The following is a 27,831-nucleotide window of genomic DNA, read 5'->3' on the forward strand; positions in this document are numbered from 1 at the left end:
AATGAAATTCAATTATTTCTCAAGAGAAAAATTTAGAAATAGAGCTTCAAGGACAACATTCACTCAGAATGGATAAACTGAAAAATAATAATAATAATGATAATTGGCCCATTGTGAATTTAGATCATTTCCAATTAGAGCTAAGAAATTATGTAGGTCTGAAAAAAATCCATGCAAAGTTGTATTCAAGAGCTCCTGTCTTTACCGCAAATTAAGAGAGATTTACACGGTGTCAATATTAAAATACAAAAGGCACACTGTATTTTCTCAGGGTACAGAGAGGTTAAGATTAATAGAAATATGCTTTAAATCAGTTGCAGAGAGTGATTAATCTAAGTATTTCCTTCTGAAGACATGCTAAAGGAAAACAACATAATTGCTAAGAAGCAGTCTTGGAATCAGGGTGGCTGACTGAGGCCTAGCCCTGGCACTGCCATGCAAAGGACAATGGTACCTTGGGGTAACAGGACTGCTTGGTGTGTGAGCATGGGAGCCAAGCAGTAACTGCAAATGGAACAGAGAATTCTTCATGCCTTGGTGAACTGAATTAGAGTAGCTCTAAATTCTAAATCTACACTTCAGGGTGAAAGAGGGGACATCATCAACAAAACTGACTCTACAAGACTTTGCTTTGGCTCATATAATAGGAATAGAACCAGCATGGTAAACAAGACCTGAATATATATATTACAGCAGGACTTCCTGGCTGTTTTACAGATGCTGTGCAGTTATACAGTTTTTGTTAATGTAATGATCAACCAAATGAAGTATCAAAATGTTATCTGGGCCCACTAATGGAAAGAATTCTTAAGTTGGAGATATTACCTCTAATACCACATAGATCAGATTATCTGGACTATAAAGATGGTCCCTACTTTCCCCTGCTTTCCCCTCACTATCCAAAGTGAATGCCAGCAATAAAATCATACAGAAAGTCACTCTTACAGATGCCTTTAGTTTATAGTTACCATATGTCTATTTCCACACTGAGAGCTAAACATATATAATCATGACATAAATTTTCATCATGCAAAACATGGTCTTTACATTCCGCCTCAGGGTTTTAACTTTGGCTGCAAGGAAATCTAATCCATTGTCATTAGAGATCATTAAGGAATAAAGCAAAGGCTACTATTATAATCAAAACGAAGCTGAGCATCTGTTATGAGATCAAGAATGAGGGATACAGTCTTGAGATCTGACCGGTCTCCACCTTCAACAACGTTCTGATACATCTTGAAAGAGAATTTTTAAGAAAAATTAAGGCAACACATAATCAAACTGTAAAATGAGTGAACTGGTAGATTAATGGAATGGAGTGCAATGCTTGGGTGTAAGCTAAAGTTTCTATAGTATCTTCAGGGAAAACAGTTTAGGTGAAGAGAAATCTGTGTTTCCCAAACAGAGAATAATTTGGTGTTGTAGTTTCTGTCTCAAGTTCACAGCAATGTTTAGCACAGAACACTTTAAAATTTGCTAAAGTATGAATGTATAAATGAATAAACAGGGAAGAGCTCACGCTAGTGGAATAGTTGTGAATGAGAATGGTTTCCTCAGAGGTCCCTAGAGATTCCCATCTTCACTGTCACTCAGAATACTCATTTTCTAGAACTGCAAAACCAAGCTGGCAAAGAACGTGAAGCAGTATTTTGGACATGCTCTAAAAAACTGCTAGCCTCTGTAGGTTCCTGAGCAGAGAGTGATTTCTAGAAATGTATTTAACATTTCCACAGTAGATACAGAGATATTCAGTAGGATGATTTGGAAATAGAAGACTAGAAAAACAGGGAAGGGTGAAACTGCACACAAAAGTACATGTACCACTAGATTTAAACGGACCCACAATGGATGGAATGAATAAGCCACTTACTGCTGTCCATGCATTTCTCTTGCACCGGGCACATAGCCATCCATCACAGATCTCATGAGAAGGGATTCCATAACAACCTACAAAATAATAGTATGGATCCATTAATTAAGCCTTTTGTATTTTGTGAATATGACACATTTTAGCCACTGAATAAATAAAATCAGAGCAACAACCTACCATACCATTTTTGATTCTCACTGCTTAGAACAAAACATAAACAAGGCTGGCTCAGAGACACTTTTGGTTCTCACACCTTATATCTAACAGGATATCACTGCCAGGAAGCATGAGAGTAGGCATCTAAACAGTTACCAATGCTCACACTAGTTATCATAAAGAATATCATAAAGAATACTAATGATAATACTTGAATGGGCAATAATAAAATCTCTAAACTTTCAGGTCTAGTCCTTTACTCATATAAAACATATTTCAAAGTAAGCTGCAATTTATGAAGCAAAGTTTGGAGAAGTTTTAAAATGGTACAATAAATAAACTTAAACAAAATATTTCTGAACATAAAATTATATGCATAAAATTAATGTAATTTAAAACTACACTTCAAAAATTACATTTAATTAGCTTTAATTTCAGTGATACGGACAAAGGATACATAATTCACGGTTGGTGATGAAGAGATGTGTTCGATTTTACTTGTCTATTCAGTACCTGCCTGACTCAACAATTTAAAGAGATGGCTGATGATGTAAATACATGATATATGTAGCAATTATATGGCTCCAACAAACATGTGTTACTCTGGCTTCCTGAAAAAAGAGGGCTTTGAAATGAATAGAATTTAAAGAAGTAATTTTTAATATCAAATTTCTATAAAATTTGACTTGGGAAGGGAAAATAACAGAAATGTAATTACCCAAAGAAAAGCCTATAATAGTTAACCAAGATCATAAAATGTTTAGTTCAAGCACATGTTCATAAAATATTATGACTAAGTTGCACAGTTAGTGCATTCTAGAGTCAAGATTAAATCCTAACTTGTTTGTAAAATGATGCTATGCCTCTCATATACATATAACCGTGTAGAGTGAATGTGTGTGTGTGTGTGTGTGTGTGTGTGTGTATGTACTGAGTGTCTTACAGACTGATGAAGTAAATAAGAAGTTTTATATAATTATATTTCAAACACATGTTCAAATCCTGTGGGGAAGCTGAAAGTATCTAATAAATAAATGCCTGATAGCCAGGCAATTTGAACCTGAATATAAGACTGGTATTACTGTGGGGTAAATACAGAATGTAATACATATATTATAAATCATTCATACCCATTGACAGACTCACACCATACCTAAGAATGTTATTAAAACATGTGACTTGGTAAGAGCTTGAATACTAAAATGCTTTAAAATACAATTGCAATGTATAACTGATCCATTTTATACATTTTAGAGGGTTTAGATGACAGATTAATCTATAAAAATGTATTTTCCATTAACGCAATTATGTGAAAATAGCTAATTGAGACAGGTATAGAGCCTAACAATCTCAGTCCTGGGGGAAAACAACTCGAAGGACTGTTTTCCCCAAAAGGCAATGAAGATCTCCCTACTCTTACAAAGAATAAAATTTTAACTCAGGAATTAAATTTAACAACAATTCCCCAAATCACCAAAAGAATACTCATTCTTTTTAAAACTTACAAAGGAAAATAGTGATGAATCAACATAAGAGACTAAAATTAAGGTTTTATAAACTATATCTTAAGTAAAATTCAAGCATGTGAAAGGAGTCCCATGGTGACTCCACATGGGGACCCCAAAAAAACAAACCATCAGACCTGTTCCCCACTGATACCACATAAAATACAAAAAAGGACGATTATACCTTTCATACTTTCATTAGAAGAAATATGAGAAACAATGATCTAATCATTAATGATGCCAACAGTTCACTGTGATAGATTTGACAGGCTGCAGAGGGGTGAGAAATCAAGACTATGTGAAGCACTAAAAAGCCAGTGATTAATGACTGATAGACTCATTTACTTGCATGAACCCGTACGCGACACTTTGCACAGGAAATCAGAAGGCTTGTTCCATCCTCTTCCAGGAAGGCATTAGGTGGAGAATATTCTATATTTTCTTCACTATAAATAAAACACATCTCTGGAATGAGGGGCTTAGTCTTTCCTCCTGAAGTCACCACTTCATCTAATTTTGTCTCCCATCTAGAATCATTTTCTTCATTGCTGCTATCTGGCTGAAAAACACAATATTTGCAAATGAGCAAAAAATACAGAAAGGAGCTCGAATCACTTGCTTTGGATAGATCCACGAAGAGCTATTTCATTTACTAATTTTCCACTTCTGTATTGTTTCTTCTTGTCCTTGTCCTCCAGCTATCACCTCTGCTCCCCAGATTCCCATCCAGAAGCTAAGCTGAAGGAACAAAAGGAGATTCTATATGTCCACTGTTACAGAAAGGGATGAGCTACTAAAATTATGTTCTTAAAGACAAAGTTCGTGAGAAGCAATGATCCTTCTGATGAACTTTTTTTGCTTCTTTATTTGCACTAGGTTAATAGATCTGATTTGATTTACTGAAGAATCTTACCTGGTTACACCTGAAGGAGACTCTTCAAAGACCTCAGTTTTAATTTGTATGACAGTATTTAGAGAGTTTTTGAAGGTTTTTGTCTCATCACAAAGTTTTAAAACAGCAAGACAGAAACAACTAGCAAATGACATCAGATAACAAGGCATAATATGCAAACAAAATTGTCATCTCTCATCAAAATATAAGATATTCATTGTTTATTTGAATATAATTAATGAACTACCTTATCCCAGAAACCTTATGTTAATAAATTTCCCCAAATCTTATAATTTTAGTTGGAATTTTTTTAATCATTAGGGAAATATGCAGGCAGATTATGATACAGAAATAAGAATCAAAACAAAGGTAAATTTTTCAAGAAAACATAGAAATTTACCAATAAATGGGAAATAAAAATACAGTTAATCACTCCCTAATGTCTCATTCAGATGAATGAACTATTTCCTCTATTTACAAAGTTCTGAGAATATGGCACATTATGCATTTTTATGCTCTGAAATGTCTGAACAGAATTACTTCATGTGGAACTTTAAGAGCAATGTGATCTTGAATAGAATATTTCTGATTCTATTAGTGAAAATATAATCCAGAACACAATATTTACATCAATACACTTTATAATATTGTATCTTAAAACAGACCTAGTAGTTCTACCCTTGCTGCTGCTGCTGCTAAGTTGCTTCAGTCATGTCTGACTCTGTGCGACCCCATAGACGGCAGCCCACCAGGCTCCGCCATCCCTGGGATTCTCCAGGCAAGAACACTGGAGTGGGTTGCCATTTCCTTCTCCAATGCATGAAAGTGAAAAGTAAAAGTGAAGTCGCTGTCACGTCTGACTCCATGGACTGCAGTCCACCAAGGCTCCTCCATCCATGGGATTTTCCAGGCAAGAATACTGGAGTGGGGTGCCATTGCCTTCTCTGAGTTCTACCCTTACCAGATTCCTAAAGATCATTTTCTTTGTGTTAGTGCTGAAGAATGTGGCCCTCTGTGATCTAAGATGCTTTGGGCATAATATATATGACATGACATCTGAAAATAATATGATGAATAGCTGGCTGATGGGGATAAACTGGACAATTTGGTTTGCACTGAGTCCTGCTGTGTCTTTTGCATGTTCTACATGGAAAGATGAAGAGACGTATTTCAAATGTGAGCCCAGAGCTGACATTTATATGATTGAGAGTAATATTTTCAAACATAAAGCAGAGACTAGGTCTAAGTTCTCTCTCTGCAAGCTTCTAATATTTTGAAGCTTTAAGGTCTGTGTTTCTTGGTGAAGTGGATAGAAAGAAAGGTTGGAATTAACCATTGAATGAAATAAATTAAGACATTCAAAAATGATAAAGCACTGTTAAAGAAAAGTCTCTCAAGTGGCACGCAGGAATTCTGTTTGATGCTCTATGATGGTCATTAGCTACAGAAGAACTAATGTTTTCTTCACCGTGTGCATACTAACTACAATAATTCACCTGTGTTTTTACAGCCACACAGAAAGTGCTACAGTGAAAAGAAACGTGGGCAGGGGCCCCTCCCGCCAGCTACCTTGTAGTAGGGCATGAGCAGAGCACAAATGGCACAGTGTGGCTCCATTCTGCCCATGGCTGTGTTATACTCTTGCTCGGCCACAAAGTTTGGGGACTTCGTCTGCCAAAGGTGAACCAGAGGCTTTGCCCAAGACTCGGTTTCTTCCACTTCTTCCTCAATCGATGGAACCTCAGGCAACTCTGAAGAGAAAGGGCATGAAAACACAGTGAGCAGGATCAGTTCAGTTCGGTTCAGTTGCTCAGTCGTGTCCGACTCTTTTGCAACCCCATGAACCTCAGCACACCAGGCCTCCCTGTCCATCACCAACTCCCAGAGTCTACCCAAACCCATGTCCATTGAGTCGGTGATGGCATCCAACTATCGCATCCTCTGTCGTCCCCTTCTCCTCCTGCCCTCAATATTTCCCAGCAGCAGGGTCTTTTCCAATGAGTCAGCTCTTCGCATCAGGTGGCCAAAGTACTGGAGTTTCAGCTTTAGCGTCATTCCTTCCAAAGAAATCCCAGGGCTGATCTCCTTCAGAATGGACTGGTTGGATCTCCTTGCAGTCCAAGGGACTCTCAAGAGTCTTCTCCAACACCACACTTCAAAAGCATCAATTCTTTGGCACTCAGCTTTCTTTATAGTCCAACTCTTACATGCATACATGACCACAGGAAAAACCATAGCCTTGACTAGACAGCCTTTGTTGACAAAGTAATGTCTCTGCTTTTGAATATGCTGTCTAGGTTGGTCATAACTTTCCTTTCAAGGAGTAAGCGTCTTTTAATTTCATGGCTGCAATCAACATCTGCAGTGATTTTAGAGCCCCAAAAAATAAAGTCAGCCACTGTTTCCCCATCTATTTGCCATGAATGGGACCGGATGCCATGATCTTCGTTTTCTGAATGTTGAGCTTTAAGCCAACTTGTTCACTCTCCTCTTTCACTTTCATCAAGAGACTCTTTAGTTCTTCTTCACTTTCTGACATAAGGGTGGTATCATCTGCATATCTGAGGTTATTGATATTTATCCCGGCAATCTTGATTCCAGCTTGTGTTTCTTCCAGGCCAGCTTTTCTCATGATGTACTCTTCACAGAAGTTAAATATGCAGGGTGACAATATACAGCCTTGACGTACTCCTTTTCCTATTTGGAACCAGTCTGTTGTTCCATGTGCAGTTCCAACTGTTGCTTCCTGACCTGCATACAGGTTTTTCAAGAGGCAGGTCAGGTGGTCTGGTATTCCCATCTCCTTCATAATTTTCCACAGTTTATTGTGATCCACACAGTTAAAGGCTTTGGCATAGTCAATAAAGCAGAAATAGATCTTTTTCTGGAACTCTCTTGCTTTTTCGATGATCCAGCAGATGTTGGCAATTTGACTTGTGAAGTCAAGTGTGCCTTAGGAAGCATCATTACGAACAAAGCTATTGGAGGTGATGGAATTCCAGTTGAGCTATTTCAAATCCTAAAAGATGCTGCTGTGAAAGTGCTACATTCAATATGTCAGCAAATCTGGAAAACTCATCAGTGGCCACACAACTGGAAAAGGTCAGTTTTCATTCCAGTCCCAAAGAAAAGCAATGCCAAAGAATGCTCACACTACCACATAATTGCACTCATCTCACACGCTAGTAAAGTAATGCTCAAAATTCTCCAAGCCAGGCTTCAGCAATACATGAACTGTGAGCAGGGTACTCAGTGAGAAACAATTACCTTGATCATAAAAGACGTACACATTCCAAAGTACCTGTGATATTAATGTGGGAGTGGAAACCAGAAATGAAATTGGCATCCTCCTCATCATTGAGCACTACCTCTGATTTGAGAGCCAGACAAACCAACCCACTTTCCACACCTTCCCTATCCTCACCCCTCCTCTCAGCTCCACAACTTCTTGTTTCTTGTGGTACCCTGATACCTCCCAGGGTAAGAGTTTTAATATGTGCAAGATTATCTTTCAGCTAGCACAGGAATTCACTAGCCACTATCTGCCTTACCAATATTTTTAGTTCCCTGGCCTAATACAGCAGATGATTTAATTTAAAATTATTAATTTTATTTCATTTAATTAACTTTTATTCAAAATTCATGACAAATACCATTTACAGACTGACTATTATGTGCCAAGAAATATAGTACCATTACATGGATATAAAAGACAATACCTAAGCCAAATCTCATTTGTTCAATATGATACCCCAGAGGGTCAAATCTCTTTAAGTATGTGTATCTGTTAACATGATAGGGGCAGAGATCCATTCCACAAAAATGTCATTTTACAAAATTTTATAGAAGGCCAGAAAAATACAAAAAGATATAATAGGTTATGAGAAAAAATTCCTCATGCTTATAGCAGAGGACAGTGTATCAAAACAATGGCAGCAACCACAGCCACATCTAGTACTTAATGTTCACAGCTGTGACACACTCTAAACTTCCTCTCCAGTAGCTGTCTCAGTGCTGCTAATAAATACTGTAAAGCAATGTCTTCAAGTCCCAGAAGGGGTATTCCCATGATCTAAAGAGCTCCTGCCCTTGCCCTGGTGACTTACCTGTGTTAAAAAAAAAAAAAGTCAAAGTGGATTTGCTGAAGTGGAAAAGTAGGAAGGGCTAAATGAGGCTGAAAATAACTCTAAAAACATCAAATGCCAACTGAAGCAAAACGGAACAATCCTGTTCCTGTTTCTGTGGTGGTGGTGGTATTATCCTTATTATTACTATTATACACAATAGAAATGCTTAACGTTCAGTCAGGGACAATGTTTGAAACAAAACATTGCCTACATCTGAAATAAAAGTTATCTGATGTTAAATGTTTCCACCTCTGTTTCCTTATAATATATAACAGCAGATTTACTGTGAAGAGTAAACTTTGACAAATCAAAGATGTGAGTAAAAGTTAACTAGGAACTTGAAATAACATTGCATTTAATGACTAATATACACTAAACATGAGAGCTAAACAAACAAGCAAAATCCTTGGGCTTGAATAACTTGGATTCCACTTATTGGTTCACAATAAATTTATCACATCACTTGTTTTATTATAAAAGACCGAAATTAACAAGATGAATGATGCTCTTATTCATTCAGCTCGACTTGGTTGATATGATGAGTTCTCAAAATAGTTTTAGGGATGAATAAAATACTATTTAATTCCTAAAAGCCTTGGGAAAATGAACAAGAAGTAGGAGAAAAGAACAATTCTCAACAATGGAGCCAGAAAACAGGAATGTGTGTGCCACGGCCTCTGGCAAGACTTGATCTAGGACAGCCTGACACACCTTGAGCTTGTCCTCAAACCTCAAACTGACCTGGTGGAAGACCCTGCTCCACAGCTGTCCGTCTCCCAAATGAGGTCATACTCTGGCCCAAAGAGCATCTGTCTTCTGTTTGGATGCTCTCTGGGCCACAGTATGCAGAGAACACCGTAACTATGGAATCCTGCGAATTAAGAGCTGCCTAGCAATGACGCTATGCAGCCCCCAATACAGGAACTGTCAGTTCAGAGACTTCGTTTTTGTTTGTTTGTTTGTTTAAGGCCACTCCATGAGGCTTGCGGGATCTTAGTTCATCGACCAGGGATTGGACCCAAGGACCCAGGAACCCAGCAGTGAAATCACCAAGTCCTAACCACTGGACCACCAGGGAACTCCTCAGAGACCTAACTTGAAATTCAAACTCTGATTCAGAAGGGCTGTGGCTTTCTGTAAAGTAGATTTTCATGGTGATCATGGCTTTCTCACCTACTTCAGGTTTTTTTTTTCTTTTTTATATTGAAATGAAATAGAGAAGGTAAAATTTCTTTTTAAGCTCCAAAGTATTAAAATTCTTTATAAACTCTACAATGATATATAATACATATATTATGTATAATCCATCCAGTCATCTTATTTTTCATATAATCTGTTTGCCAACTCTATCCTGCAATATTTTATGGGAGGGGGGAAAAAGAGACTACACTTAATCATAAGTATATGATGATGACTATACAAATTTTAACTTAGTTTAAAAAGTTAAACACATTGGCACATTTTTGAAGGTAAGTATTTTATCTTTCTGAAATTACCTCATCAAATTATTCATCCCTCTTCTATATCCAAGAATTCTCACCTACCTTTGAACCAAGGCATTGTTCAAGCATAGACTAACCTTGATTCTTGCCTTTCCCTGACTCATGATATTCATAAATATTCTGGGAAGAAAACTCCTAAATATTCTGGGGGGAAAAGTACTTCAGGATATTTAAATACTCTCATCATCACACAATTCCAAAAGAAAATCTTCCCTTTCAGTCTCTAAACACCACTCCTATTTCTGGTCTCTTTTTAGTGCACCTTCATCCACTTGCTTTTTAAAAAAGATACTTCTTATCTTCCAATATACAGAAGTGGGAGAATGTTTTTCCATTGTAGTTTTTAAATATTCTGATCATTTGGCATTGTACGCCTAGGAATTTCCTTTCCTCCTCATCTTCAACTATAATTGACTAATGAAACTCTAAAGTTACACTGTGATCTCACTTGTATATATTAATATTTACCTCACTATATGATGCACTATAAGATGTCGGGCAATAAAAATAGACAGTACAGTTTCACAGATTTTTAGATTTTTAAAATATCAAATTACTTCTCACAACACCTTCACAAAAGAGGAGGACAGGGCAGATATTAAACATACAAGGACATGGACACTATACACATTTAATGAATCCAATGTTTTTTATCACCATAATTACCTCTTTTTTAACATATGCATATATACCAGCATAGCAACATTCAGAAGCTCTGAGTCTCATGTTGAAAGCCACAGTTTGCTGTACAAACAAAAAGAGTGGTGCAAAGGAAAGATCCCTTGGTGCAAATGCATCAAAGTTTGTGAAATCTGTGAAAATGTTACCAGCATAAGACTCCTTTCTTTCCCAACTGTATTCTCAACAAGAAAAAAAGAAGCGCTAACAAGAGGAACGGCAGCTCTCACAGCACAAGTCTCTCACAGCAAGGTCTAGGAGATACACGGCACAATTTCATGTGGTCTGTACAGTCAAAAATATGTGCACAATAACATAACATGTTATTTGCCTGTGTCACCCTGTTGATATTTTTAATGGTGACACAGGAGCAATGAAGGGTAAAACTGTTGGTGCCTTAGCTTGAGTTAAGGCAGGGGCTCCAATGTAGTCATAATATACTCGATTATCTCAAATTTGTAGTTGAGGGTGAGGGAGTTCTCATCAATGTCTTGATGAAGAAAAAATACATCTATCAATTTTATTAAATTTGTGATAAAATGGGATGTATGCATAAAGTACTCTGGCTGTATACTGTAGTTCAATGGTTATCATGGGAAAAGGTAATGGACAAATAATTGAATCACACGCTGAATGACCTGCCTTTTTCATGGAATACCATTGTTACTTGAACAAATGATTAACAGACAATCTATGGTAATTCACATTTGGGTATCTGGAAGGAATTTTCATGAAAGTGAACAAAGAAAGCTGTCATTTTAATTTGAAAAAAAAAACTACTGATAATATTTTTTGACAGTGGTGAAATTAAAGCTTCTAAGTCAAAATTACAACTTCCAAAAATGTGTATCCACTTATGTGAGCTAGACAACTTCCCAATAATTAAAGCTATTTCTAATAGAATTGATGGTGATAATAACAAATATACTTTTTTTAATAGTATAAAAATACCAATATGACACATCTCTTTGTTTACCAATATATGACGTTACAAAACCACACATGTGTAGAACAGCCAAAGTGCAAGATAGATCAATAAATTTTCAGTTTAAAAGAGAACAAAAGGATCACTGATGGGATTCAGATTGCACGTTGCAACTAGTCTTTAAAAAACCACCTTGTGTCAAATTTTGTGTAGTGTCAAAGAAGAATATACATATTAAAATGGCAGAGGAACAGGACAGGAAGAACACTTTCTCCCCCACAAATTCATCGAAAGACCATCTGAACACTGAGCAAATACCATAGAACAACTTCTGAACACTGGTGGAGGACACGAGGCACCCAGAAAGGCAGCCCAATGTCTTCGAAAGGAGGCAGGACAAAATATAAAAGATAAAAAGAGAGACAAAAGAGTTAGGGATGGAGACCCTTCCCGGGGAAGGAGTCCTAAAAGAGGAGAAGTTTCCAAACACCAGGAAACCCTCTCACTGGTGGGTCTGTGGGGAGTTTTGGAAATCTCAGAGGGCAACATAACTGGGAGGAAAAAATAAATAAATAAAACCCACAGATTACACACTTAACTGAAACTCCCAGGGAGGAAGTAGCCCAGACACTCACATCCGCCACCAGCAAGCAGGGACTGAACAGGAAGGTGCAGGCTGCATTGCTCAGGGTAAGGACAGGGCCTGAATGCCCTGAGGGCAATCTAACCTGAGATAGCAACCCAAACCATGGGACTGCCAGAGAAAGAAAAAAGAGAGGAAATAGAGAGAGAGAACTTTCCCACAAAAAACTCTAACCTAAGGCACTGCCAGGCCTGCTCAAAGAACAAAGGACTGTGCAAATACTAGAGGAGAGCTAGCCGGCAGCAGACTGGCTCATCTCCCGCCAGAGGCAGGGAGGCAGGCAGGCAACAGGCAGAGCCAGAAGGCAAGGGGCATCCTCTACCAAACTGCAAGCAAGCTCCCAGTTGCTAACCAAGTCTTCCTGGGACCCTGGATGGTTGACATCCACCAGGAGGGTCGCATCCAGAGATCAACTCCCCAGAGGAGACACACGGCACACCTGAGACTGCACTCCTGCTGTGCACCCAGGAAATCAAGCGACTGGGACGGGGAGGTGATAAGACGCACCGCCCCACCTGGGGAGAGCGCGCTCCCCAAGCACCTGATCACCCGAGCTGGTCGGACCTCGTAAGGGCACAAAACACAGGCCCAACCGAGTCTGTACCTTTGTGGAGTACCTGAGAACCTGAACCTGAGCGGCTTAGAAATGGGAAGTGCACACAACCCAGGGCCCGCCTTAGACAGTTCCCCTGCAGAGCAACCTGGAGCTTGAGCAGTGTAGACCAAAAAAGTACACACGCCTTGAGCTGGGGCAAACCCAGTGTGGGCCAGACACTGTGAGCACTCCCCACACATGCCAGTGATATTGCAGTGTTCCTCCTTCCCTGCAGCACAACTGAACAAGTCAGCCTAAATAAATGACCACCTTCGCCCCCTTGTGTCAGGGTGGAAGTTACATACTGAAGAGACTTCCAAACAGAGGAAGCTGAAATAAAGAAGAAGGAATCGTTTTGGAAGTGACAGGTCCAACAGATTAAAACCCTGTTGTTAGCACACGCTACACTGGAAGGGACCTATAGACCTTGAGAAGAAGTATAAGCTGGAACAAGGAACTATCTAAAACTGAACTGACCCCACACTGCCCTCAACAGACCCAGAGAAATTCCTAGATGTATTTTACTATTATCATTTTTTAATTTAAATTTTTTTTTAATTTTTAAGTTCTTTATTACTCCTTTAATTTTCATTTTTAAAACCTATTACCTTGCAAAAAAAAAAGACCCTATTTTTAAAGCACATTTCATATATATATATTTTTTAATAACTTTTGAAATTTTGCTTTTTTTTAATACTGTAATTTTGAGAGTCTAACCTCTACTCTAGATTTTTAATCTTTACATTGTGGTATTTGTTATCTATTCTGTACATTAAAGAATCCAATCTTCAGTACCCATTTTTACTTAGGAGTATGATTACTGGCTTGATTGCTCTCTCCCCTTTTGATGCTCCTTTTTCTCCCACAGGTCACCTCTATCTCCTCCCTCCCCCTTCTCTTCTCTACTTAACTCTGTGAATCTCCTAGGGTGTTCCCAGCTGTGGAGAACACTTAGGGAAATGATCACAGGCTAGATTAGTCATGCTTCTTTTGACTCCACTCCTCTCCTTCTGGTCACCTCTATCTCCTTCCTCCCTCTTCTTTTCTCTATGGAACTCCGTGAACCACTCTGAATGTTCCAGACTGTGGAGAGCAAATAGGGAATTGATTACTGGCTAGATTGCTCTCTCCCCTTTTAATTCCCCCTCTTCTCCTCCTGGCCACCTCTATCACCCTCCTCCCTCTTCTCTTCTCCATGTAACTCTGTGAACCTCTCTGGGTGTCCCCCACTGTGGAGAATCTTTTCACCATTAACCTAGATGTTTTATCATCAGTGCTATATGGATGGAGAAGTCTTGAGGCTACTGTAAGAATAAGACTGAAAGCCAGAGGCAGGAGGCTTAAATCCAAAACTTGAGAATACAGAAAACTCCTGACTCCAGGTAACATTAATTGACAAGAGCTCATCCAAAAGCCTCATACCTACACTGAAACCAAGCTCCACCCAACAGTCAAAAAGTTTCAGAGCAAGACATACCAAGATAATTCCCCAACAATGCAGGAACATAACCCTGAGCACAAAATCACAGGCAGCCAAAAGTCATACCAAACCCACAGACACCTCAAAACTTTTTACTGAACACTTTATTGTACTCCAGAGAGAAGAGATCCAGCTCCACCCAGCAGAACACCGATGCAAGCTTCCCTAACCAGGAAACCTTGACAAGTCACTCATCCAACCCCACCCACAGGGAGGAACCTCCATAATAAAGAGGAACCACAAACTTCCAGCATACAGAAAGGCCACCCCAAACACAGCAACCTAAACAAGATGAAAAGGCAGAGAAGTATTCACCAGGTAAAGGAACATGATAAAAGCCCACCAAACCAAACAACAGGGGGAGATAAGGAGTTTACCTGAAAAAGAATTCAGAATAATGATAGTAAAAAGGTTCCAAAATCTTGAAAACAAAATGGAATTTCAGATAAATAGTCTGGAGACAAGGATTGAGAAGATGCAAAAAAAGTTTAACAAGGACCTAGAAGAAATAAAAAAAGAGTCAATCAATAACGAATAATGCAATAACTGAGATCAAAAGCACTCTGGAGGGAACCAACAGTAGAATACATGAGGCGGAAGATAGGATAAATGAGGTGGAAGAAAGAATGGTAGAAATAAATGGACCAGAGAGGAAAAAAGAATCAAAAGAAATGAGGACAACCTCAGAGATCTCTGGGACAATGTTAAACACCCCAACATTTGAATCATAGGAGTCCCAGAAGAAGATGACAAAAAGAAAGGCCATGAGAAAATACTTGAGGAGATAATAGTTGAAAACTTCCCTAAAATGGGAAAGGAAATAGCCATCCAAGTCCAAGAAACCCAGAGAGTCCCAAACAGGATAAACCCAAGGCAAAACACCACAAGACACATATTAATCAAATTAACAAAGATCAAACACAAAGAACAAATATTAAAAGCAGCAAGGGAAAAACAATAACTCACAAGGGGATCCTCATGAAGATAACAGCTGATCTTTCAATGGAAACTCTTCAAGTCAGAAGGGAATGGCAGGACATACTTAAAGTGATGAAAGAGAAAAACCTACAACTGAGATTACTGTACATAGCAAGGATCTCATTCAAATATGAAGGAGAAGTCAAAAGCTTTACAGACAAGCAAAAGCTCAGAGAATTCAGCACCACCAAACCAGCTCTTCAACAAATGCTAAAGGATTTTCTCTAGACAGACAACACAGAAAAGGTCTATAAACTTGAACCCACAACAACAAAGTAAATGGCAATGGCATCATACTTATCAATAATTACCTTAAATGTAAACAGGTTGAATGCCCCAACCAAAAGACAAAGACCGGCTGAATGGATACAAAAACAAAACCCTATATATGCTGTCTACAAGAAACCCACCTCAAAACAAGGGACACATACAGACTAAAAGTGAAGGGCTGGAAAAAGATACTTCATGCAAATGGAGACCAAAAGAAAGGAGGAGTAGCGATAGTCATATCAGATAAAATAGACTTTGAAGTAAAGGCTGTGAAAAGAGACAAGGACACTACATAATGATCAAAGGATCAAACCAAGAAGAAAATATAACAATTACAAATATATATACACCCAACATAGGAGCACTGCAATATGTAAGGCAAATGCTAACAGGTATGAAAGGGAAAATTAACAATAACACAATAATAGTGGGAGACTTTAATACCCCACTCACACCTATGGATAGATCAACTAAACAGAAAATTAGCAAAGAAACACAAACTTTAAATGATACAATGGACCAGTTAGACCTAATTGATATCTATTGGACATTTCACCCTAAAACAATGAATTTCACCTTTTTCTCAAGTGCACATGGAACCTTCTCCAAGATAGATCACATCCTGGGCCATAAATCTAACCTTGGTAAATTCAAAAAAACTGAAGTCATCTCAAGCATTTTTTCTGATCACAATGCAGTAAGATGTCAACTACAGGAAAAAAACTATTAAAAATACAAACATATGGAGGCTAAACAACACACTTCTGAATAACCAACAAATAACAGAAGAAATCAAAAAAGAAATCAAACTATGCATAGAAACAAATGAAAATGAAAACACAACAACCAAAACCTATGGGACTCAGTAAAAGCAGTGCTAAGGGGAAGGTTCATAGCAATACAGGCCTACCTCAAGAAACAGGAGAGAAATCAAATAAATAACCTAACTCTACATCTAAAGCAACAAGAAAAAGAAGAAATGAAGAACCCCAGGGTTAGTAGAAGGAAAGAAATCTTAAAAATTAGGGCAGAAATAAATGCAAAAGAAACAAAGAAGACCACAGCCAAAATCAACAAAGTTAAAAGCTGGTTCTTTGAGAAGATAAATAAAATTGACAAACCATTAGCCAGACTCATCAAAAAAAAGGGCAGTGGGGAGAGAAGAATCAAATCAACAAAATTAGAAATTAAAATGGAGAAATCACAACAAACAACACAGAAATACAAAGGATCATAAGAGACTACTATCAGAAACTGTATGTCAATAAAATGGACAACTTGGAAGAAATGGACAAATTCTTAGAAAAGTATAACTTTTCAAAACTGAACCAGGAAGAAATAGAAAACCTTAACAGACCCATCACAAGCACAGAAATAGAAACTGTAATCAGAAACCTTCCAACAAACAAAAGCCCAGGACCAGATGGCTTCACAGGTGAATTCTACCAAAAACTTAGAGAAGAACTAACACCTATCCTATTCAAACTCTTCCAGAAAATTGCAGAGGATGGTAAACATCCAAACTCATTCTATGAGGCCACCATCACCCTAATACCAAAACCTGACAAATATGCCACAAAAAAAGAAAATTACAGGCCAATATCACTGATGAACATAGATGCAAAAATCCTTAACAAAATTCTAGCAATCAGGATCCAACAACACATTAAAAAGATCATACATCATGACCAAGTGGGCTTTATCCCAGGATGCAAGGATTCTTCAATATTCACCAATCAATCAATGTGATACACCACATTAACAAATTGAAAAATAAAAACCATATGATTATCTCAATAGATGCAGAGAAAGCCTTTGACAAAATTCAACATTCATTTATGATTAAAAAAAAAAAAAGCAGAAAGCAGACATAGAAGGAACATATCTCAACATAATAAAAGCCATATATGATAAACCCACTGTAAACATTATCCTCAATGGTGAAAAATTGAAAGCATTTGCCCTAAAGTCAGGAACAAGACAAAGGTGCCCACTCTCACCACTACTATTCAACATAGTTTTGGAAGTTTTAGCCACAGCAATCAGAGAAGAAAAAGAAATAAAAGGAATCCAGATTGGAAAAGAAGTAAAACTCTCACTGTTTGCAGATGACATGATCCTCTACATAGAAAACCCTAAAGACTCCACCAGAAAATTACTAGAGTTAATCAATGACTATAGTAAAGTTGCAGGATATAAAATCAACACACAGAAATCCCTTGCATTCCTATACACTAACAGAAAGAGAAATTAAGGAAACAATTCCATTCACCATTGCAATGAAAAGAATAAAATACTTAGGAACATATCTACCTAAAGAAACAAAAGACCTATATATAAAAACTATAAAACACTGATGAAAGAAATCAAAGATGACACAAATAGATGGAGAAATATACCAAGTTCATGGATCAGAAGAATCAATATAGTGAAAATGAGTATACTACCCAAAGCAATCTGTAGATCCAATGCAATCCCCATCAAGCTACCAACAGTATTTTTCACAGATCTAGAACAAATAATTTCACAATTTGTATGGAAATACAAAAAAGCTCGAATAGCCAAAGCAATCTTGAGAAAGAAAAATGGAACTGGAGGAATCAACCTGCCTGACTTCAGGCTATACTACAAAGCAACAGTCATCAAGACAGTATGGTACTGGCACAAAGACAGAAATATAGATCATTGGAACAAAACAGAAAGCCCAGAGATAAATCCATGCACCTATGGACACCTTATCTTTGACAAAGGAGGCAAGAATAAACAAAAAAAAATTTTAAATGGTACTGAAATACTGCACTTCTTCCAACCATGTATCTCTGGGAAGTTGGACTTTTTTCAATATACTTTAACCAGAACAACGAGGCCCAATAGACTGAATGCAAAAGTAGACATGAGAATCCAATTTTCATTAAATTCAATGTTAAAGAGGTCTACAAAAAATGTAAAACAATGCCATTTTTTTCTTTATTTTTATGGTTTGGGAAAAGTGTTATTTTTTATGAAAACAAATGCTTATGCACTTATTGCTATTTTAAATTTTCCCCTATTTTAACTTTCAGCAAATAAGTACCATTAAGACAAACCTATAGGGAGGGAAAGGGACTGGGGTTGGAAGAGAAGGGAAGGGGAAGGGAGGAGAGGACATTACAGAAAGGAAAGGAGCTGAAACCTTTTTGGGGTCCTCAAAATGTTTGTAAGCATAAGTTGTCCTGAGAAAAAGACTGAGAATTACTGAAGAATATATGTGCATTTTCACCCAAAAGTACTAGTATCACAGTCATTGTTGAGCAATACAGCACTAATAAAGCTGGTGTAGACTTTGTTCTCACCGTCGAGCAAGAATGTCATAAACTACTTTCTTCAACTAATGAGTAACACTAAAAGAAAAACAAAACAACCAGTACTGCAAGGCCTTTTCTCCCTTTTCTTTCATTAAGTTCTGCAAGGTTTGCCAGCTACAGCATGGAAAAGAAATTCTATGCCAACAATGCTTGGTTATCTTTTTTCTTGATGAGCCTCTTAGCTAACAGCAGAAATCTAGATTCCTAGACTACTTTGTTTACAGAAGCATGCCCATTACTCTGTAGCAAGTACAGTAGAGTTAAGAAAATCATGCCCCTAAACACAGAGCAGCTCCTTAAATCTACGTTAGCCCTTCTAAATTCACAGAAGCAGGTTACAATACAGCTCCAGACACCATGTTGTCAGGAATGTTCTGAATACAGAAACATAAGCTGAAAACACTGCTATCATACAAGCAGCACCTTCAATAGTTGCTTTGAAAGTTTTCAGTCACTACATCACCAAAAAAACAATCAGTTGTTTTATTCTATAGAACTTGCCTGCCTACAGACCAAACACCAAACTCCTGGAACATACACAGAATATCCCAAACCTGCTGTTTTTTAGTAGTATTAAAAATATGCTTATTCCTAGGAAACCAAGCTTTGGCTCCAACTTTGAATATTTCTGAAGTAAAAAAGCTCTTAGAAAAGGGCAGTGGGAATAGATATGCATATAGAAACCAACAAGAGAGCTCCAGAAGAAATAAAAGTTAAACCACGGTATCTGATCTATACACGTGACAGCTGGGTACTGAGAGGTCAAGCACAACTTGTGCCTCTATAGTTACTTGCAGATAAATCACAGTAAGGAGCCCCTCACAGGCAGCCTGCTTACAGCTTCCCTCAATCTTCCAATGTGTTTTAAATACTTCTCCAAAATGATCCTCTCCCTGCTTACTATTTAGATCATACTCATTGTGATATAAAAAGAAACATATATTCAGTCTTTGTCCTGGTTTCTGGCATACAGCTTCTAAAACCCTTGGAATATTCTGAATGATATGGGTAAGAGGAACATCACTGGTTAAAATACCTGGTCTTAGTCCCTAGTTCCTGACACAAGAGCTTCTAAGACCTTTGGAAACTCAGAACTGAAAAATGTCTTCTATCTGCTCATGAGATAACAGGAGGCACCTAAATAGTTTCAAGATGAAGGCCTGTCACCAGAAAGACCAATGCATGACTACAGATTCAATGCATGACTACAGTGTTAGTGCTTTAGCCCCACATCAAGGGAGGGACTGGAGACTCAATCACCAATAGACCCTGATGGAATCAATCATGAAAACATAATGAGGCGTCCACAAAAACCCTAAAACAACAGGGTTTAGACAGAGTCCAGGGTCAATGTACCTGCAGAGGGAACACAAGTTCTGCAGACACCTACCCACTTTTTACCTTGCCCTGTTCATCCCTTCTTTTTGGCTGTTTTCCTGACTCCTGTGAGCCACTCTAGCAAATTATCAAACCTGAGGAGGGAGTTGTAGGAAGCCCCCATACTTTATAGCCTATTGGTCAGGTGTAAGGACTTGCAACAGAGAAGGCAATGGCACCCCAATCCAGTACTCTTGCCTGGAAAATCCCATGGATGGAGGAGCCTGGTGGGCTACAGTCCATGCGGTTGCTAAGAGTCGGACATGACTGAGCGACTTCCCTTTCACTTTTCACTTTCATGCATTGGAGAAGGAAATGACAACCCACTCCAGTGTTCTTGCCCGGAGAATCCCAGGGACGGGGGAGCCTGGTGGCCTGCCGTCCGTGGGGTCGCACGGAGTCGGACACGACTGAAGTGACTTAGCAGCAGCAGCAGCAGCAGCAAGGACATGCAATTGGCATCTGAAGTGGGGACAACCCATGAGACTGGACTGAATCCTTAATCTGTGAGTAACTCTGAATCTGCTAACTCTAGTCATTAGTGTCAGAAAGAAATTAAATTAAATTGTAGGACATCCCCCTGATAGCTACTGAATTGCCTGGTTTGGGAAAAGTAAGCCACATCTTTACTGTCAGAAGTATTCTCACTTGCAGGATCCACCCTCTCCTCAAGACCATGAAACTTCTATTTTTCTAAAGATCAATCAGTCTCAAGGGATAACTAAAAATGTCTTGTCCATATGTAACTATGAAGTCTAAAAGTCAGTAGTACATCCCATGCTGACCCAGAGACTCCACAGCAGTAACAAAGGTGCATGTGTGCTAAGTTGCTTCAGTCTTGTCTGACTCTGTGTGACCTGATGGATTGTAGCCTGCCAGGCTCCTCTGTGCAGAATCCTCTGGGATTCTCCAGGCAAGAATACTAGAGCAGGCTGCAATGCTCTTCTTCTAGGGATCTTCCTGAACCAGGGATTGAACCTGCATCTCTTACATCTCCTGCATTGGCAAGTGGGTTCTTTACCACTAGTACCACCTGGGAAGCACAACAAAGGTACTACAAGGGAAATACTCAATTCTGCAGAGCATATGAAGAGGAGAAAGAGGAGGTTCCCAGAAAGTCGGGAGCTCAGGGAATTTCCAAAAACTTTCTGGTGGGACTTTCCTGGTGGTCCAGTGGTTTAAAATCCACCTTCCAACGTAGAGGACCTGAGTTTGATCTTTGGTTGGGGAACTAAGATCCCACACACCACTAGGCAAGGAAGCCCATGCTCCACAACTACTAAGCCCGTACACTCTAGAGCCTGTGTTCCACCAAAAGAGAAGCCAGCGCAGTTTCAGCAACCAGAGGAAACCTGCACACCACAACGAAGCCCCAGTGCAGCCAAAAAAAAAACTGGTTCTGAAAAGAAAGTCAGGCTTGCTGCACTGTAATTTAGGATCTTTAAATGTTCAGAGAATCTTCTTAAGATTGCTACTTACACTAATCTGAAGGCATATCCCATTGTTTAGATAGCAACTTTCTCCTTCAATTAATAAAACGGCCCAAAGGGCAGTGAAGGCCCGACTAAGAAGTGACCTCAGGGATTATTATAGATGTACACTTTAAAGTTTAATGATTAAGTGCTTATTTCTTTTACTTTCTATATAAAGCACTTTATACTGCTTATCATATAAAAGCATATGTAAGTTTTTTAAAAGCTTATATTTAAGATTGAAACTATAAAATATTTTAAGATATTAGTTTAAGTGATCACAAAATTAAATCTATTGCAAATATTGTACAGTTAAACACAGTAATAAATTAGAAAAGAAATGTAATAAAGGCTCTGACTTTGTGGCCTACAACAATTGATATTCAACTATTCTCAGTTAAGCCTGGCTACAAGAGTAGCTGTCTGATCCAAAAAATTAAAATAAATTAACACAGTGTTTCACTCATGTAATCTACGTGGTCTTAATGTTTGGTTATAAGTCTAAACCTCAATTTCTTCATCTGCAATATATGAGCTACCAACAGTACAGCAGCTGCTGATCACTAAGCAAGACCTAGGGCTTCCATAGATTATAGTTCCTTTCCTTCTAGGTCTCCAGAAAATTTCTGCAAAGATCACCCAGTAAATTACTTAAAATGTATGTATAAAAACTTAACTTTTAACATGACAAGACAGGTTAGAACAGAAACAGCCAATCTAGACACACACCCAATTATCTTTTATATAAAAACATTTCAAGATTTCTCCTTTCAGGAGAAAAAAAAAGGCTTTATTCTCCCATTCTATCAAAAACATCACTGAGTATATTTATGATAATAAAAAAGATTAATGCCTTTTACAAAAGTATTCAATAGAAAGCGCTCATTTAAAAATATGTAAATAAAATTATGGCATGACCATATTATGCCAGCATTGAAAAGGTGCTTTTGAAGAATATTCATGGATATGATATAATGTGAATATATACACTATAACATATAATATTAAGCGATATAAATATTACATTTACAGATGAAAACTCAGCACACAAAACTGAATATTGGGGATGATGTCAGTTCTGTAAGAAACATGTTTAAAAATCTGGAATAAAGGAAAAGGAAGACAAGTTATAAAAATATGCAGTTTTTAAAGCTGAAAAAATACTGCAGTCAAAAAATATTAGGTAGGCCCTACAAACCAGGAGAAACTTCAGTTTAAAAGCAGACGTATGTTAGATTTACTCTCTCCACAGTACAGTCTTTCTGAACAACTTTTGCTTAGTAAGTGCAAGTGGAGGTCTCAGCAGAAAAACATTTGGGCCACTGTGGAAAGGCCAGGACTTGCTGACGGGACCCAGCAGACGGGAAAAGCCATTGATACTGCTCCAGCAAATTTCCCTCTATGAGTCCCCACAATGATTCTGCTACTGGGGTTTTGCTCCAGTGATGTGTTTTGGCTCATATAGCACTATTCTCTGCTATGAAGAGCATGACAGCATCTGTTATCTTTCAGGTACTTGAGCAAAATTTCAGTCCTGGGAGGCATTATATATGGTTTCAGATGTCCTGGAGGAAATTGAGGGAGAAAAGGGTGAGAGGAGAGGAACCAGGCATGAATGAGCCAAGAAATTCAAAGTTGGAAACTATTGCTCCCATACAAACTATTGTAAAATTTGAGTGCAAACCATATTCGATGATTTTATGAATTGCTAAACTTCAAAGGTTTCTGAAGTTGTGTTCAAAAGTACAAATTAGAAAAAAAATTACAAGTCTTTTAGGTCTAATTTTACTGGGAAGAGATGACATTATGGGAAATTTAATTCTGTATTACAGTACCCAAAAAATGCTAATGTAATACTGGATAACAGAGAATTCCACTGTTTAAGGCCTAAAGCACTTAAATGAGGAGACATAGTTTTACTCTTTGTGCATGCCCTTACAATAACTAAGATGTCAAAATCATTTAAAAGGATACATCCCAACCCATTCAATATACTACTTTAAATAGCCATAATATTCCAAAGCACACTCCTTCAAAATTCCTAATACACGAAAGTACTCTGATACTTACAGTACACTTTTCAATCTTGAAAATACTTGTCAATGATACTTAGTGTACCTCTGGGGAGAACTTTTTCAAGGACAACTTTGGCATTACCACCATTACTTAAATTTCTGAAAGAACACTAGTTCATATTTCATATATGCATATATTCTCACAACACAGATGGATAACAAGGAGCACTATGAATGATCTACTCCATCAATAAAGAAGCCTGGTTCTTATCAGAAAAATTTATGTGTTCACTTCAACTTCTTTTATCAACACTGGGGCTATTATTGGAGGGTTGCTAGTGTGATAATGTAGAAAGAGTGCAAATTTGGGAATCAAGCAGAATTTAAAGCCTGTTTTCTACCAACTGCCAGCCTTGTGACCTTATGAAGTAAAATAGTGTCTCTGAGCTTCAGTTTCCTCATCAGATAAAATGATAACACCACCTATCCTGCTGCTGCTGCTGCTGCTGCTGCTGCTAAGTTGCTTCAGTCGTGTCCGACTCTGTGGGACCCCATAGACGGCAGCCCACCAGGCTCTGCCGTCCCTGGGATTCTCCAGGCAAGAACACTGGAGTGGGCTGCCATTGCCTTCTCCATTGTGTGAAAGTAAAAAGCGAAAGTGAAGTCACTCAGTCGCGTCCGACTTGTAGCAACCCCATGGACTGCAGCCTACCAGGCCTCTCCATCCATGGGATTTTCTAGGCAAGAGTACTGGAGTGGCTTGCCATTGCCTTCTCCGACCACCTATCTTAAAGAATTATAAATAATAATTGCTAATAATGTATATAATGGAAAGCAGCATACTCAACTGTCATATCATGGTGAGGATGTTGTTGTTCAGGCACTCAGTCATGTCCAACTCTTTGCAACTCCATGGACTCTTTGCAACTCCATGGACTGCAGCATCGCTCATGTCCACTGAGTCAGTGATGCCATCCCACCATCTCATCCTCTGTTGTCTGCTTTTCCTCCTGCCTTCAATCTTTCCCAACATTAGGGTCTTTTCTAATGAGTTGGCTCTTCACATCAGGTGACCAAATTATTAGAGTTTCAGCTTCAGCTTGAGTCCTTCCAATGAATATTCAGGGCTGATTTCCTTTAGGATTGACTGGTTTGATCTCCTTGTAGTCCAAGGGACTCTTAAGAGTCTTCTCCAACACCACAGTTCAAAAGCATCAATTCTTTGGCACTCAGCCTTCTTTATGGCCCAACTTTCACATCCATACATGACTACTGGAAAAACCGTAGCTTTGACTATATGGACCTTTGTTGACAAAGTAATGTCTCTGCTTTTTAATATGCTGTCCAGGTGTGTCATAGCTTTTCTTCCAAGGAGCAAGCGTCTTTTAATTTCATGGCTGCTGTCACCATCTGCAGTGATTTTGGAGCCCAAGAAAATAAAGTCTCTCACTGTTTCCTGTTTCCTCATCTATTTGCCATGAGGTGATGGGACTGGATGCCATGATCTTAGTTTTTTGAATGCTGAGTTTTAAGCCAGCTTTTTCAACTCTCCTCTTTCACAACCTCATCAAGAGGCTCTTTAGTTTCTCTTTGCTTTCTGTCATAAGGGTGGTGCCATCTGCATATCTGAGGTTATTGATATTTTGAAAACTCCTTTTAAGAAAGCTCGCATATCTTTGTAAAACTAGCAGCCAACATGGCACCAAAAGGAATTTATTCCAAGCATCAAATTAAAGATAGGTGAAAGAGAGCATGTGAAACTCACTGTGTAACTGGGCAATACGACAGATGGTAGAGATAAAAAACAAAAATAAACAGTCCTTTGCCTTCAAGGAGTTCAAATCTTCCCAAGGGTGAAAGCTGCGGTTTCTTAAACTATTTCATTAACAACACCTGTATTAGAAACTTTAAAAATGGCCAAAACAAAAATCACTAAGCAAAGAACAACTAGCATATGTTGCAGTTTACCTGCCAATACATAAAGAAAATTTAAAAATTAGAAAGTTTCTCTTAGCTAAAAGCCAACATCGGTCATCTATATTAAGCACAGCAGAATCCTTGGACATTTTAACCCAAGAACTAACAGGGTATCACCTGGCAGATCACACAAAACAGTTGCTAAGGAGACAGAGAACTTTGTGCAGAGCAGCCACAATGCCAGAAACTAGAGAACCAGGGCATGGTATACACAAGAGAATGTTTGGAAACAAGACGAGGACAAGGTAGCGAGCGTTCACTCTGCAGTTCAATGTCCAAAGCCGTCAGCTTTTGGTTCTTCTTGCTGTTCCTCAAATATGCCACACTAACTGCCTTCCTCGGGGCCTTTGTACTCACTGTTCTCTCCCAAGAAGATTCTCACCCCAGATCTTTGGTTAACTCACTTAAAGGCATTATAAAGTATGTTTCCTCAAGAAAAGACCTTAAGAACTATAGAAACAGTTGAGTAATACTCAAAATGTTCATATATCATCACAAACCTTTTTGCCTTTGGTTTCTACTTTTCTATCAGCAAAACAAAAAACCCTAAACTTTTCAATCTTGAGAACGTTTACCCATAACAAAACCAAACCAAACATCAACAGTAAAACAATGGAACATCAGTGTAGAATTAAGAGGCCCATGATATGTACTTAGAAAAAAGCCACCTCGTCATTTCCCTAAAGCTGGAAACAGAACCAGAAAAAAGAAAATGAATAAAACAATGCCATATAGAATTTAAATGATGATAAAGCGGGCTACTTTCTAACAACTCATTGGGAGCCTTACACATATTACTTAACAACCCTCTCAGCAGTGAAAACTCTTTTTTCTGAAATCCATGACAATGGTCCCCAAATGTCAGCCTGCAGAACTGACAGCCCAGAACTAAGTTTTTAATAGAGACAAAACAAAGCAAATGAAAATCATAAATAATTACAAAATTAAATTTTTAAAGCTACATTAATTTTGTAAACGTCATGCTTATTCTCAGTATTCATAGTTTCATAACCAAACTAATGAAACTAAAAATGCAGAAAATGTAGAACAAAATATAGGGTAATTCAATGGCCTTTATCATTAAGACATCATTGTCTCCAAGGAAAGGGGGCTGTGTACAAGTTTAAGGAAACATAAAGTTATATATGAAGATACATGAAAATCAAATATCAGCAACTTCATACATTTCAACCTAATACAATAACTCATTTTTCTAAAGAAGTGAATGAACCACACAATTATACTATCAAAGGCTGTTCCTCAGATATTTTCTACAAGACTTTAAGAGTAATAAGGCATACATGAATTCCAATAAATTAGCCTTGACTATCATTTTACAATACTAATGCTGTCAGCACTTACAGACACCTGATCATAAGACTTCAATAACAACCATTAGTTTCAAGATTGACTCCGAGAAGTACAGAAAGCAACCATGTAACATAAGTTAAAAAGCCAGCATGGTTTTGTGTAATTCAATCAAACCCTTACCAAGACACTAGCATAATAAGGGCAAGGTGTTTTTTATTTTTATTCCCTATACTGCAGAAAAAGTCAGGGCCCTTGGGACTCCAGTGGAATTCACTAACAGAAAAATCAAGTAATACAGAGAATGCCCATATATTATACAGCTGAGTGCTAGATAAAATATCCATTAAATCTGAGTGCCAACAATATCTACTGTTTTATGTCCACATAATGCAGAAAACACTGGCTGTGACCTAGCAACAAACATCCCAAGACAACCTGCTTAAAAATCTGCTGAAGTTGCTGTTTTATTGCTTAAACAGACAGAAATATAACTATGCTTATTATGAAAGTATAGCATTACCTCAAGCTAATAAGAACTGATGGAACAAAGAAGAGATCATTACGTACAAATTAATAACATTTGGAGCATGACATGCAACAATCATACAGCAGCATTTGTTTTTCAAAACTGGCAGAGGAAAAGATTTCTTTTTACAGAGCAGAAACACTGTTGGTAAGGAATACTCTTATACTGCGCTATTTTGCTTTTCCATG

General features: G+C 38.1%; 1 protein-coding gene across 28 annotated transcripts in view; it reads right to left on the bottom strand.

Annotated features, from left to right (window-relative positions):
• Window positions 1-27,831, bottom strand: part of KDM4C (lysine demethylase 4C) — a 405,440-nt gene that overhangs the window by 151,056 nt on the left and 226,553 nt on the right. For 24 of the 28 annotated variants that reach the window (XR_008713536.1, XM_055578102.1, XM_055578093.1 and 21 more), the window contains 3 exons: window positions 5,993-6,174; window positions 3,877-4,090; window positions 1,871-1,947 (listed from right to left, as the gene is read on the bottom strand). Coding sequence is in view for 25 of the 28 variants with exons in the window: in XM_055578102.1 (XP_055434077.1) it covers window positions 1,871-1,947; window positions 3,877-4,090; window positions 5,993-6,174 (473 nt within the window). In the remaining 3 variants the exon portion in view is untranslated. Of the gene's footprint in view, window positions 1-454; window positions 505-1,870; window positions 1,948-3,876; window positions 4,091-5,992; window positions 6,175-7,970; window positions 14,873-22,119; window positions 23,380-27,831 lie in introns of those variants that run through there. The other 4 variants (XM_055578112.1, XR_008713537.1, XR_008713538.1 and 1 more) reach the window with 4 other exon arrangements.

Source organism: Bubalus kerabau, chromosome 4, assembly GCF_029407905.1.
Source record: "Bubalus kerabau isolate K-KA32 ecotype Philippines breed swamp buffalo chromosome 4, PCC_UOA_SB_1v2, whole genome shotgun sequence".
NCBI classification, from domain to species: domain Eukaryota; kingdom Metazoa; phylum Chordata; class Mammalia; order Artiodactyla; family Bovidae; genus Bubalus; species Bubalus kerabau.